The sequence below is a fragment of the Rhagoletis zephyria genome, unplaced genomic scaffold, assembly GCF_001687245.7.
Source record: "Rhagoletis zephyria isolate East Lansing unplaced genomic scaffold, Rhagoletis_zephyria_1.1 Rzeph_scaffold_01008, whole genome shotgun sequence".
Classification (NCBI taxonomy): domain Eukaryota; kingdom Metazoa; phylum Arthropoda; class Insecta; order Diptera; family Tephritidae; genus Rhagoletis; species Rhagoletis zephyria.
The window spans coordinates 47,395-61,913 of NW_016158092.1; the positions used below are offsets into that span (position 1 = coordinate 47,395).

The 14,519-nt window shown below is 35.3% G+C and overlaps 1 protein-coding gene across 2 annotated transcripts in view; it reads left to right on the forward strand.

Annotated features, from left to right (window-relative positions):
- Window positions 1–718: 718 nt before the first annotated feature.
- Window positions 719–14,519, forward strand: part of DAAM (disheveled-associated activator of morphogenesis-like protein) — a 53,643-nt gene continuing 39,842 nt past the window's right edge. Inside the window, exon 1 of one of the 2 annotated variants that reach the window (XM_017615380.1) lies at window positions 719–812. In XM_017615380.1, coding sequence (XP_017470869.1) covers window positions 810–812 — 3 coding nt within the window. In that variant the 5' untranslated portion in view covers window positions 719–809. Of the gene's footprint in view, window positions 813–5,437; window positions 5,500–14,519 lie in introns of those variants that run through there. The other variant, XM_017615379.1, reaches the window with a different exon arrangement.

The following is a 14,519-nucleotide window of genomic DNA, read 5'->3' on the forward strand; positions in this document are numbered from 1 at the left end:
GCGCGCATATGTACATATGTAACCATTATTGCCGCAAATTCACCAAAATGCTGTTCACTGCTGTAAGAGCCGTTAGTTGCGCTTAACACACCGGCTTTAACAGCACTCTCAGCTAGCTAGTTGTCGTAGACGCGCGAAATCCATCGCATTGTTAAACCTTTTTTACTCGCACCTAGCGAAAAGCATAGATATAAAGCGTATAGCTGCGATCTAAAAATTAAATGCATATGTGCTTATAAATGCATTTGTGTGTATGTGCGCGCGCGTAAAGTGTTTTTTGTTAGCGCTTCAAATTGCTGCAGCATAAATAATTGAAATTAGTCGCCAACTAAGCGGGTTCTTTTTGTCTTTCGACACAGCAGCGGCGCGCGACATTGTATTTATGTACATACATGCATAAAAGTGCTTTTGTTTTGATTTTCTTTTCTGTAAACAGCGCAATGCGTTAAATGTTGGCACATTAGAGTGTAAAACTCTCGTGACATCAATCCGCAATATTTTGCCTTTGATTTGCACTTTAACCTCTGCAAAAGGTGCCAATGGCGTATGAGTAACATACCGACGAAGCTTATTAGACTGGCTTTCAAACTTGTGTTTGTGTGTGTGTATGTGTATTTTTAAATATACAAATGCAAAAAGCTTGCACGCTTGCATAAATACCCTATAATTATGTAAATTTATGTGCTAAATAGTTATTTGCAAAGGCGCGTGTGTTTTTGTATGTGTCTTATTTATGGCGGTGCTTATTGTTCTTCGCTTGCAGTGCAACTAGTTTCTCTATTTTAGCCGCTATTCTTTTACGTTCAACTATGGTAAGTCATTGCCGCTTTATTTGGTGTTTACAACCATTTATTATGCAATTAATATATCTCTCTGCAGAGGTATTTATAAAACTTATATTCAACAAGACAAGTTGTATGGATGGCGCTTGTTAAGTTAGCTGAATGCTGGAATTTAACTACAATTATAAAAATAAATAAAAAAAAAAATGAGAAAAATTAATAGTAAAAGAAACTGTAATGAATTTGCTGATAACAAGTATGCAAACAGGTTGAATGTGTTTTCTACGAACTAAAGGTTATGCTTATCATATTTTTAGTCCCATTCACCATGTATTAACAATCAGAAATTTCAATTGGAGTTGCTAGAAAAGTTACAAATAAGTACATATGTACATCCGTGAGATCCCGACAACCTAAATCCCAAAATTCTGGGTTTTTTCAAGCATTTTTTATCAAATAGTTATGTGTGTTCATATAGTCATGTGAAAAATATTAGGTACACGACATTTTGACCAGTCTTGGCTATTCTTCTTTTGACGGTTTAATGTTTATTATATTTCTAAACAAATACAGTTATTTAACAAACATCATATAAGTCTAAATTTCAAACTTTAAAGCAAAATTAGAAAAATTCAAAAAACAACAATTACAACAACAACAAACTTTTTATTAAGAATTTTTAGAAAAAATCTAAGTATATAACCCATTAAGTGTAAGTTTCAAGTAACTAAGAAAACGCGTTGTTTTTTTTAAATTTTTTCCTGACTGTGTCACGCATTTCCATCCATACATAGTATGTACGACAATTTTTTTTTTTTTTGTGTGGAAAAAAATGGTAACACCATCCGCAATTTCTTAAGTTAGAATTTAATGGGCTATAAAACAGCGTACTTAGAATTTTTCTAAAAATTCTTAGTAAAAGGTTTGTTGTTGTTGTTAAATTTTTGTCAAAGTTTGAAATTTGGCTCTATTTTTATAAAAAAAAATAAATAATAATAAACGTTAAACAAACAAAAGAAAAAGAAAAAAGCTCTAAATTTTCAAATTAAACCATATCGAAAGCATATAACATTTCATATGTACATTTTAGTAAATAAATAACTGGGATTTTAGGAACTTTACATTAATTTTTTTTCTGGAATAAAATAGGCTACAGCAATAGCCAATTAATGTTTTAATAGAGAATTGAACGCTCTATATAAAAAGTAAGGCTTTTCTTGGACTAAATTTTTTTTAGGATAAAAACAAAGAAATCATGAGGCGGCAGCAAAACAAACCATTTGTGAAATAACGGATACCACAATTGTCATATATGCAATTCGATTACCAATGATGTTGTCACTTATAAAATTAAACTGCAAAATTGCGAATATTCAAGTCCAAAAATTTGGGAAAAGTAGTTTAATTTACTACGACTAAAAGTTGAATACCTAAATCTCAAAAATCGAAACCCGAGCTCCGTTTTTTCTTTTGGTAATTTCCACATATTTTCTTTTTTGTCAAGTATATACTAAGATTATTAAAAATCGACTCTTCGGCTATTCGGTTAACCGGCTAGTCGATTAGCATGTTGTTTGTCCGTTGATAGTCGAGTAGCAATTATTCGATCCACCACTCGAATTCAACTAACCGTAGACTCACAATCGTGTAGTCGGAAAATGGACTAACCGAAATTATTCGAATAATGACAGTTTTTCACTATAAAATTATTGTTAACAGCGCGGTTTGGTTTTGTTAATGAGCATAATTATTCGAAAAATATATATAAAAATAACATTTACTGAAAGAAAACAACTACTAGAAAAATCGAAAAACGAATGGATGGTCCACTAGTTGTTTGTGAGCGTGTAGTTGAAAAAGTCGAAAGGGAATGGTTAGTCGGTTAAGTGAAGTAAATTATTTTTTTAAACAACTTTTGCCATTCGACTAACCGATAATCGACGAGGCGACTACCAAGTGCTCTAGTATATACCGTATGTATATTTTTTGTGTGTGAGATTATTTTAGTTTTTCGAGACTTTGTTATTTGAAAATTTAGTCTGGAAATTCTTACACGAAAAATATAATTATAATATTCCAAAAATTTATTTACCTAAGTTCGGGGTTTTTCGAGGTAAATTTTTAACATTTACGAAGATTTCGTTAATTTTGAAAATAAATACCGAAGTTCCAACATATACAGATTTATAATTATTCTGTATTTCGTTAGTTTAGTTAAAGCAGTGCCAGGCAAAATACACACGCATACATAGCAAACAAAGAGCTTATAGCCTCGCGGGGCTACTGGCTGCCTGTCACTGGTTTAAAACATTAATCTGGAAATCTCGAAAATCGAAGTTTTGGAAAACAAAATTTCTTTTCTTTAAAAACTCAATATCGAAAATCAAAACCGCTAAAACCACGATTTTTTTGATATGTGATTGCAAGTTTTTCGACATGAAATGGTGGTTGGATAATTTTATAATAATAATTTTATTTTTTTTTTAATTTAATAATTGAATATAATTGTAATAAGGCCATAAATAACAAAAGACAAATAATACAAATTTTTGGGAAAATTAAATCATTTTATAAAAAATTTAAATTAATGTAAATATATGTATATTTTCATGAAACAAGGATTCGGTTCTGAACTCTCAAAATGCCGAATACCAAAATTTTTGATTTTGATTGTTTTCTGCCTTTTTCTATAATTTGCTTTACTAACGAATTCTTAAACCTCCAAAAATTAAAATATATAATTTTGGATTATACCATGTGCCTTAAGTTGTATCAGTCCCCATAAGAAAAATTCAATATCTGTTGTTTCACAGAAATTATAAAGCATATTATATTTTGAGACTTCCACCAAAATATTTCAGAAAAATATTAAGATTTATCCTACGAGAGCTTTTTATAAATAACACAAGGTTTAAAAATTGTTTTTTTTTATCACTTCAGATGATAGAAAAGTTTAGGCTTGAAATGTCTGTATAAAAATTAAAAAAATATATTTTTCTGGAAATTTTAAAATATAATAAATTCTATAATGCCGATGGAAAAACCGCATCTTTATTGGTGCGGTACCCCAATGAACATACATACTCGCAAGTATATATCTTAAAGTTTAATATACGCTTCTGTACAGTATGAAATGTTACGAAGTGTTTCGGTTTTATCGGTAGTGTTGGGAGAGGATTTTGGTCCCATCCCGCCCGCAAAACTGTTACGGACCTTACCGATACCGGCCAATTTGAATCAGTACCGTGGGCCCCGCGGGTCCCGATATCCCGCGCCCATCTCTAATGAGGACACTAAAATTTACTAAGCTATGTGAATCTCGATACTCTTTAGGCAGATTCTTGATTACCAATCACTAGATAGGAAAAGTTATATATGGGCTGACAATACCCGCTACTCCTTTCAAAAGCTCTTTCATATGCGGCGTAGATATACTTCAAGAACGTTCATTTGATCTCTCCTAGACGTGTGTAAACTCTGTCCTTCATTAGCCTACTCACTTCAAGATTGCTCCCCATGTTGTCTTGAAAGCAGACAGGAGGTGGCAGATATCAAATCAAAGGCTCAAATTTGTTCCTCTCAGAACCGGCAAAGGGAACTTAAAATGATTTCCCGTTGTTAAATGCAGGCTCTGTTTAAAAACATTAAGAAAATATTTGTGGGAAATAAGCCGTTTCATGATTATTCACTTATGACGCTCTTGGTTTAAGTACTAGCTCAATTCTCAGAGGCGTGTCTACACAAATGTTATGGCTTATTTTTGTTTATTTTTTCTTTAATTTATATTCATTAGATTTCCAGCAGCTCGTAATTTTTGCTTCAGGCATTTAAAAATTAACCAAAATGCAGACATAATTCTGAAACACACCTCCCAATTTATGTATCATTCAGCTGTGTGAGAATTTCGCATAAACTTCCTGAATGACTCAATTTGCCACTACATTTTTTTTCTCAATAATAAATTAACGTATTTACTACACTTATTTAGTTAATTTCAAACAACAATAGCCTTATAATTTCAGCAATAAACGTCATAGCCAAACCCAGCGAAGCGATTAAACGAGCGCTACATTTTATTTTAGTAATTTTAGTAAAAAATGCTAAAGAAAAACTTCAACATTTAAGCCTTGAAAGCACAAAATACCTGACATGTTTAACAGTGCAAAAATTTTAAATTAATCAGTTGATTTTCTTTTTTCATTGTTTCTTTTGGTGTTGCTAATTTCCTTAATAAATGTTCAAAGGGGCGTGCGCAGCTTGCCAATCCAACTAAATAAGGTAAAGACGACACTATAGCCAAATGAGTTCAGGCAGCTGGAAAATATAGTACATATTTATCCGCATGGCTGCAATTTTCATAAAATAACTATAATTATGTTAAGCAAAGTAGTTTAAATTAATTATAGTGTAAACAGGCACGAAATTTGAGATTTAAAAATGCTGCGCTGAGGGAGTGGCTGTGGTAGTTCTTTTGTTATTTATAGCTCGATGAAGTCATTCTATGTCTGGCGGCTTTGGGAAGGTTTTATTTTTATTTTATTAGAACAAACTACTTATAACAATTTATGAGCTTAACACTTTGATTATTTTAGTAATTAAGAAGTTCACGGTATATCTTTTTAACAACTTTAAATTAATCATGTTATTTTTTTTTCATTACAGGTAAGCAATGTCGGAGAAAATTGACTAATACAAAAGGAAAATGATTCACTTAATGGTATGAAAAAACTGTTGTTTGTTTATAATAAGTTGTATATGTTTTCGTGTAAATAAATAAGCGAAATCTTTAAGTTACACATTGCAGATCAGTGCGATTAGTTTCTTCCTGCGGCGTACCGTTCTTTAAATAGCTGGTTCTACGTAGGCAGTGGAATATATCGTCGTTTAAAGTACAACACCGCGTATCGTCATTCTGCAAAACCGCGTAACTGACATTGGCTGCCAAAAATTGGATTTGCTCACACAAGCTCTTGGCTCAATCCTTATCCATTCGTCCTGAAATATACTAGCCAGAAATGCGATTTCTTTATAAAAAAGGGAACCATTTTGAAATATTAGTGTTTTTACTCTCTAGAAAATAATTTATGCAATCTCACATACGCGGTTTTGCATTTTGTTGATACGCGCTTTTGTACTTTAAACGACGATATGTAGTTCTTCTCTTAAGAATGAGGAGTCTTGCATATTCAGCACGAGCAAGACTTGATAACGGCTTCCAAACAGAAGTTATTGAAGGCTACCCGACATCAGGAGCTTATGAGTGGGTGTGTAGATTATCTGTTACCTTCGCTCCCTTATGTTATTCTAAGATCAGAGTCTAGTTTTTGCGCGGGTTCATGTATGGCTCAGCAGTTGGATATGGGTATATGAGGATATGGTATCGATCGCTGCGTCGAGCAACATCTAAATTAGAAAAAGTTTTTTCTAAGAGTGGTAGCCTGAAAAAGCTTCCCATAAAACAATTTTGCGTGCTAAAAAATCAACCAAAACCAAAAGAAAGGTTAGGTTACGTTATCTGGCTGCCTCCGTGAATGGAGACCCAATTGGACTCGACCAAGCTGTCCATTGTGATGCCCTAAGAAGGCAAGATGGAAAAGAATGCAAGGAAATCGGAAGGTGAGTAGGAGGGTTTAGAAAGAGAGGGAAAGCTGGGCAAGAATGACGACATCTATGGCTTTTTATTGGAGAACCGCTTCGTGCTCGCAACGAACCTCTTCAGTTGACTGATGTCCTTTCCCGATAGCTCATCGGGAGTACCAAAAAGTCTGATCCAAGGTGCTTAAACCTTTGGCTCGGAAAGGAGGGGTACTAGAGCAGCAGATGTTGAGATGACTCCACCTCATCGCATCACCTCAAGTATTCCCATAAATATCGACAGATGTAGCTTGCTTAGTGTCAAGAGCTCCCCAGTCCGGCCCCGGTTTACCCGTGGTCAGAAGGATTTTGCCACCTTGCTTCCAGTGTCTTCGCTCAGTGCTCGCTAAGCTGACTGAACGCCCATCTGTCTAGAAGCAGACCACACTATGCCTGGAGCCCCTAGACCTTCCATATCCGGAAGCAATTCCTCGAGGTTTCCCTGTCTTGTCATCTCCGTGGTCATGCAGTCTCCAGAGATTTCGCTGTGACCTGGAACCCAAATAAGCTTAACAGCGAAGTATTCAGATGCGGTCGATCAGGAAGTAATCACTCTTTCACTATTCTCGAACGCACCGTTAAGGAGCCAACTACCTTAATAGCTGCTTGGCTTTTGGAATAGATATTCACCTCTCTAAAAGGAGTTACTCCAGAGAGCTCCTCAACCTGGAAGACGCTGCAGTGATCTGGTAGCCTAAATTTCAGGTTGGTGGAGAGTTCTTCGCAGAAGACGCCCCCACCTTCCCATTCAGCTTCGATCGATCTGTAAATAAGTTCACAGGACCCCGATTCCAGATACTGCACCCCTCGCAGGCCTCTCTTGCTGGAATGTAGATGGTAAATAGAATACTGGAATGCCCATAGCTCGAGGTGAGATTAAAGCCCATCCCCATAACTTGTATGTTGAATTCGACGACAGAAGTGACTGGTAATCTTACATCATCCTAAGTAAAGACCAGATTCTAATCTTCAGAGACGATATCAAATGAACATCGTAAAAAAATCTAGTCTCTTACTTAGATCAGAGGTGCGGTTACCTGGCATAATCTAACTTCTTAGAAGATGTTTATATCAGAAGATAGACTCAGCATTTATTGACCCATATTCATAAATATATTTGAGAAAAGCAGGAGCTGCTCCATCTGACATTATAATAACTAGCGTAAAATGATATCTTTATTAAGGAAAGGAATTTTGTTCAAAAACTCCTAAACGTGCGCTTCTTTTTATGACATTTTTCAACATTTTGTAAACAACTCTCCACTAAAAATTGGCTTGGAAAGTAACAATTAAAAATAAATTTACCTAATCGCTGTCAATCAAGAATAATTTGAATATTTTATTAAAGCAAAAGGTTTTAAATTAGTTGGTGTGATTTTTACTGCTACATAATACAAATGTTGTTTCTTTAAAACTTAAAAGCAATTAAACGGAGAGCCAATCAATAAGATATTTTTTCAAAATGAGGGACGAGTTAAAGTGATTTATTTCCGTAAAATGATTAGCTATTTGTTTATTTATTTATTTATTTATTTCCAATTTTAAGTTTCCTTGCACGTATTAAGAATTTATAAAAAAAAATGTTGGCATGTGGCAAAATCTAAGAAAATAACAACAAAAAAACCTTAGAGATAGCTAGATGTCTTAAATCTTTGTTTCTATGGAAAGCTGGGTGCGATACAATCAAGCACAAGTGCAAATATGCATACTCGCTTAGCAAATATTAGAAGTATAGATATGCAAGACAATTTTCGTTAAGTGCCCTCAGTCTCTGATAAATGTCAAATTCTGTGTGCCGTTGTCACTTAATGCTTAATCTAACATCAGCTGACTATGATCAGCGAGCAAAAACTTACAATCACTGCACCGACCGACACAGGCCATTAAGCGCATTGCTTTCTTGCTTCGAAGGTTCTTTTGTTTTGTTTTTTCCACTGATTTAATGCCGTGCGCTGCCATTGTTTTTGCACTTCATTTGTTTTATGTACCAACGCTCTTTGCATTATTTTTAACTTATAAAACAATAAATCTAAATTGATTGCAAATTCGTTGGCGCTCACGCTACAAGTATTTTGCTTTAGTTTTGCATTGTTTTTTTTTTTCGAAGCCGGCAGGTCTTGCACTGCTTATTTGCTAGCTGGTTTGGCTCGAAGCGGTTCAAGTGGTATTTACTGCTGAAGTTTGTGCACAAGTAAGGACAAGCCTTTCAAACGAACTATAAAATTACTTTATTAGGAAGGTTTGTACTCTTGGCTAGAATAAAATCTTCGTTGTTGTAGTTTTTGTTATTATAAATAATTTATTGCTTATTTACATACATATGCATGTATACCTATAGGGGATCGTCTTACTCTTTTAACGTCTATTGGTTGCTTTAGATTGACAGATTGAGAAAAAATTGGCAAACAAAGAGTATATATTCTGGATACTGCAAAAAAACGTAAAGATGATAGTTGGAAATCTGCGTCAACGTCACACATTATATTCCATTCCCATCCGCGGAAAAGCAGGGAAGTCTTGTAGCTTGAGAGCAATGGAAAGCTCGCGTATCGGATGTCCAATCTTCACAAGCTCTGGCCACATTTCTGGCAGTACAGGTAAACATGAGACCCCCTCAGGCAACTAATTAGACACCCAACCTGCTCAAAATGCTACTTCAGCAAAAAGCAACAGAGGCAAATGATCTTGAATAGCGTTTTTGATGTTCCGAAAGCTTGAAAAGTATATTTCATATTGCTTGCAGGGGTTATTAGTAGTTTGAAATATCCTCAAACCGTCTATAAACGTAAGGGAGTTTCAAAGCTCATTACGAAGCCTATTCTGGCTTGCATATCGAGCTTACGGAGAAGCAAAATATTTTGTCTCTTCGGCAAATAATTAGTTAGTCTCTGGTAAAGAATAAACTTAGACAAAGACAATAAGGTACCCAGCACTGGATCCGTTATTCACAATATTGGCCGGCGCCAAGAGCAAGTAAAATCGAGGCAAAGAAGCCACATTAGAGTGCAATAAAAGGCTTGGTGGCAGGGATAGGATATTTTTCAAACCTCGCTTTACCGAATCATATTGACAAGTCTACCTGAGATGCAGCATAAACACCACCAATAATATCAACAACATCAGCTAGGGGATTAAGTGAAGAGTAATTCTTGCTGGAAGGTGGTGCCGTGGGCTCGATAGGCAGTTAAAAAGCGCAGCAGTCTCTCGGCGAACAAATACTACGAAATCTCACGAAATGACTTTATTGAAACACCAAACTGCTTGGACACTTTAATTGTGTTTGCTGAATTGGGTAAGCTGAAGGTGGCTGTCACGGATATGGGACGTACTTGGCGCTATAACCGCCTAAGCTATTTTGGCCGAGTTCAACAAAGCACGCCAGTCGTTTCTCTCTGTGCCAACTGATGCCAATGGGAAATGCCAAGTGAAGCCAAGTCTTTCTCCACTTGGTCTTTCCCTCTCCGTGGGGACCTACATCTTCTTCTTCTACCACCAGCGGGTTCCCAGTTGAAAACTTTCAGAGCTGAGGCGTCGGAGTTTATTTGAACGACATGGCCAAGCCAGCGAAGCCGCTGTATTTTAATTTGCTGCACTATGTAAATGTCGTTGTACAGCTCATACAGCTCATCATTCCTTCGTCTGCGGTACTCGCAACATTTTTCTCTTGAATACTTCAACAGCCACCTCATGGGATGTTGTCATTGTCCATGCTGGTTCCCAAGTAAACATAATTTTCCACTTTCTCGAAATTATAACTGACTAGGAGTCTTAGGAGACTTTATTTTTTGTGATACGCAGATTTTGATCGGTAATATTAACTTAATCGACGGGCCGTCTACCTAACTCACGTCTTATTCTTCAGCAGTAAGTACACTTCTTCCTTAGTGGCAGCTATTTATAGCTGAAAAGAACTTCAGCAGTTTGGAGGCCTGAATTTAGTGTTGATTGTAGAGCTCCCGGCAGAAGGTCCCCAACCCTACCCTAAAATTTGTATCCTTCTGGATCCATCGGTTAGACAGTACTTAATTTTTTAAAATAAATCTTCTCCCTCAAAATTGTTGAGCCACTAAACAGGCCAGCTTTAGACTAATAGGCTAAGCTCTGTGGTCTAGCGCAGCAAGCACCGCAGCTCTCATACAAATTTTTGCGGACTCTTTTTGCTTCTAAACTACTTCGTTCTCATTTCTCTCAAACCTCGGCCCTCACTTTCGCTAAGATAAATAAGGAAGGCAAACTTTTATTAATGTTTGTAAAACCCGATGAGCCTCTTCTGCTTGAGTTGTGAGATAGACCGCAACTTGTATAATCTTTGAGATAGAGACCAAAATGTGGTCTTAGGAGGCAATATTATTGGAATGGAAGAAGATTGAGAGGGCTTTTTTACTAAAATAATTGTATTAGAGTTGCCACCTATTTGAAACATTGATTTGAATTTAATGTAATCTGAGCATGTCATAATTTAAATAGATATAGAATTTAGGTAAAATCCCTTTGTGATTGGGTCTGCCACCTTTCCAAATAATGAAGAGAACCGAAAAAATTTTTAAAACGTGCGTATTAAATAAAAAGGCATGTTATACCTTCCCGGTTCGGGAATACAGGTAAAAATGCAGTCCTACATAAAAAGAGTACCAAAAAGTCTAAAAAAAAGGATATTCAAATGATTACCAAATGAAAATAGATGGAGTAAACTTGAGTAGCAAGATAATTTCGATCAGGGTTGCCACGTAATTTAAGATTTAGTTGTTTAAGATAAATTCAGCAAAGAAAATATACCAAATATTTGTGGCAAATGAAATGTATGTGACAATATTGAAGTAGAAAATTTTTAGAATAGAGTTGCCACCTTTCCAAAAAATATTAATAATAATAATAATAGATTGGCGCGTACACATATGTTAGTGTTTGGCCGAGCTTCTCCTCCGATTTGTGGCGTGCGCCTTGATGTTGTCACACAAAGCGGAGGGACCTACAGTTTTACGCCGACTCCGAACGGCGATTGTATTTTTATGAGAAGCTGTTTTTCATGGCAGAAATACACTCGGAGGTTTGCCATTGCCTGCCGAGGGACGACCGCTGTTAAGAAAAAACCTTTTTTCTATATTTTTGCGATGTTGCTTTGACCAGGGTTTGAACCCAGGCGTTGTGGAGTGGAAGCGCGCACTGCTTACCACTACACCACAGCGGCCGAAAAATATTAAAGCTACTAAATTTCGAAAGTTCGATGAAATATTACAACAATATTGTTAAACAGAAGGTGCTGGTGTAAGCCAAAGTGTAGATATATATTTACATATGTACATATTTTTTACAAGGGTTGCGAACTGCGGAAAGTTTTAAAACCTATTTACTTATGCAAAATGTAGATTTAAGGTAAATATACTATTAAAACCTTTTGTTTTACAAATAAAATATGGTAAAATTGCCAGCTTTGAAAAAAAAATGATTGAAGCATAACAGTTATGAAGCGAAGCATGTACAAAAATCGTGTCATGCACATTAATATTCTTATACATTATACAATTAGTTTGTCACTTGCTCCACTCGCTCCAACTTCAACTACATTAGAGTTTTGCCAACACTGCCTACGACAGGTTTAAAGTTCTTTCGTAATATCAGTTGCAAATTGAAAATTTTCAAGTACAACAATTTTTCATGTAACTTTTTCGGTCACTTGCACATCGCCCACTTTTAATGTGTATACTTGCCTATTTGGTATACATAAGTATGTGCATGCGAGTATATTTTCCACCGACCTCTACAAAATTTATTTTTCTTTCTTTCTTTAATTTTTTGCATTCGCACTTGCGTGTTTTATTAACACACTTTTTTTTTTAGAGACAAAGATTTAGTAGCCTGCTACAACACGCTTGGAATTTGCAATGTTGCCAGCCAACTAGCTTACTAACCAGTTCATTTTACACTAACTTAACACTTTTTCGCTCATTTTTCCATTCAACAATTTTACGCGCCGCCATACGCTCATCGCAAACGCGTTCCATACTTGCATTTTTCATTTAAGTATTTTAATTGAAACTAATTCAATGTCTTCCACTTGACTTAAGGCTAAAATGCTAAAGCAAAAAAAAAAAACATAAAATTCAGGCAAAATCAAGTAGATGTTTGTTGTATTTAAACAGGCCAGACGTGATTTTCTTGCATGCACTGTGCCAAGTATGGAGCGAGTTGGGTTTGTAATTGCTTGTAGCTCTATATACTATGTACAAATGCATGCAGTGGTACGCAACTGGCCAGTTCTAGCTTTTGGCATAATTTTATATTACATTTTATTGCTTTTTTAAAAAGTATGTTAATGTTTTTCACCTGCTTAAGCAGCAACTGAGTTGCACAAAAACTAGAATGTGTTCAACCTGCCACTAGGAAGGCCATTTGTCATTCTTCTTACAAAATAATTGTATTGCTAAAATTATTAATGTTCTAATTTAATGAATATTTTATCTGTCTTAACTGCTTAAGCTTCGAAAAACACTTTTCGGAGTATACAAAATATGCTTGGCTTTTGAATTTATTCTTTAGCAAAAGCCAATGTTAGCAGCAACTACTTTAGAAGCGTCAATACATATAGCACTTAAAATAGAAAAAACAGGATAAAAGTGGTATCATGCTGTTAAAAAATAAAAAAATCATCGAAATAAGAAAATTTTCTATCTCCCAATTTGACAAGAAATTATTTTAATTACACTGTTGACAATTAGCGCATCGCTGCTCCTAGCACTGACTCACTTGGCCAAATAGAGAACAATGCAAGAATTGGTCGTAATTTGTTGAAACTTTACTACTACAAGGATAATTCGCGGTAATTTCAAAAATTAAATAGCTTTTTTTGTACCGGTTACCAATTCGTAAAAAGCTTCGCCAATCGATATTTTCGACTGTCACTCAAACTTTGATCGCATGGTACCATTTTTTCCTGTGTGGAATTTTTTCCAGGCACACCTATAAATATGGCCAGATGGGCAGTACTAGTGTACAAAGAGAAAAGTCGTTTCTGAAGATAGGTGCAGCTCAAAAAAAAAACAATTAAGTTAGAGAAATACAAGCACTTTTTTTTACCTAACTGGACTTAAAGTTCCAAATTTCCTACGTCATTCGAACGTATTCATGTCTAAAATAAAAATCCGCATCTGGTTCCTTTACCCGGCCGGCAAGCGTGCTGCTTGTGTAACAATCCTATGGCGTATGTTTATCTCGAGAAGTAGCTAAATTCTAAAAATTAAGAATAGGCCGGAAAATATCTCCGAAAATTCCCACAAAGACTCGATCGATTCCAAGAAAATCTCGAAAAACCGGAAAAATTAGAAATATCTTTTTTATCAATCCCGAAAAAATAAACAAAGGAAAGAGTTGTTTCTACTCAAAATATATCTCCCGAATTTTACTTTTATTTAAGGCTTTGAAAAAATCTCGGGCAATTAGTTTTGTCAGTCATGAAGCGCTTAATTACGAGCATAGACTCTCTTTCTAACCAGTTAGTTATTACCGCAACAAAAGTTTGCTCATGTAAACCGCGTGTAATGTTACCTTCAAAAATCAGTGCAAAAATTTTTCGGCGCATATTTTTATTTTATCCAAAAATAAGTTTTATTTAAAGTCTCTGTGTATAGTTCTACATATGCGCGTCTTCCAATACATGGTCGACATCAAAAAAAATTTATTTCATCGTTTCATCCAAAACTCAGGAAACCCCTAGTCCATTTCTGCTGAGAGTCGCAGCTTGAGAAGTGGTACTTTGAATTGGAGTGTTCTGTTGATTATCAGTAGGTGGAACTAAACTCTGCTGGTTAACTACGAGTACTCAAAAATCTTTGCCTATATTTTTCACTCTATTTTACCTCAGCTAAAAATTTCCCACCTTCTAAAGATGAAGCTGTATTCTATTTCTTGAATATTTTACAAAAGAGGCTCTACAAGCCATATTTCTATCATGACTGTCTTTAAACTCCTCTTTGGAACGCTCTACAACGTTATATCAATCTTAAGACTCAATATTGTATGAAAAATATTTACAAAAATCGTTACGTTTTTGATGAGTATCAAACTTGCCCTCAGATCTTTAACACTTACATATCGTCATACTTACAT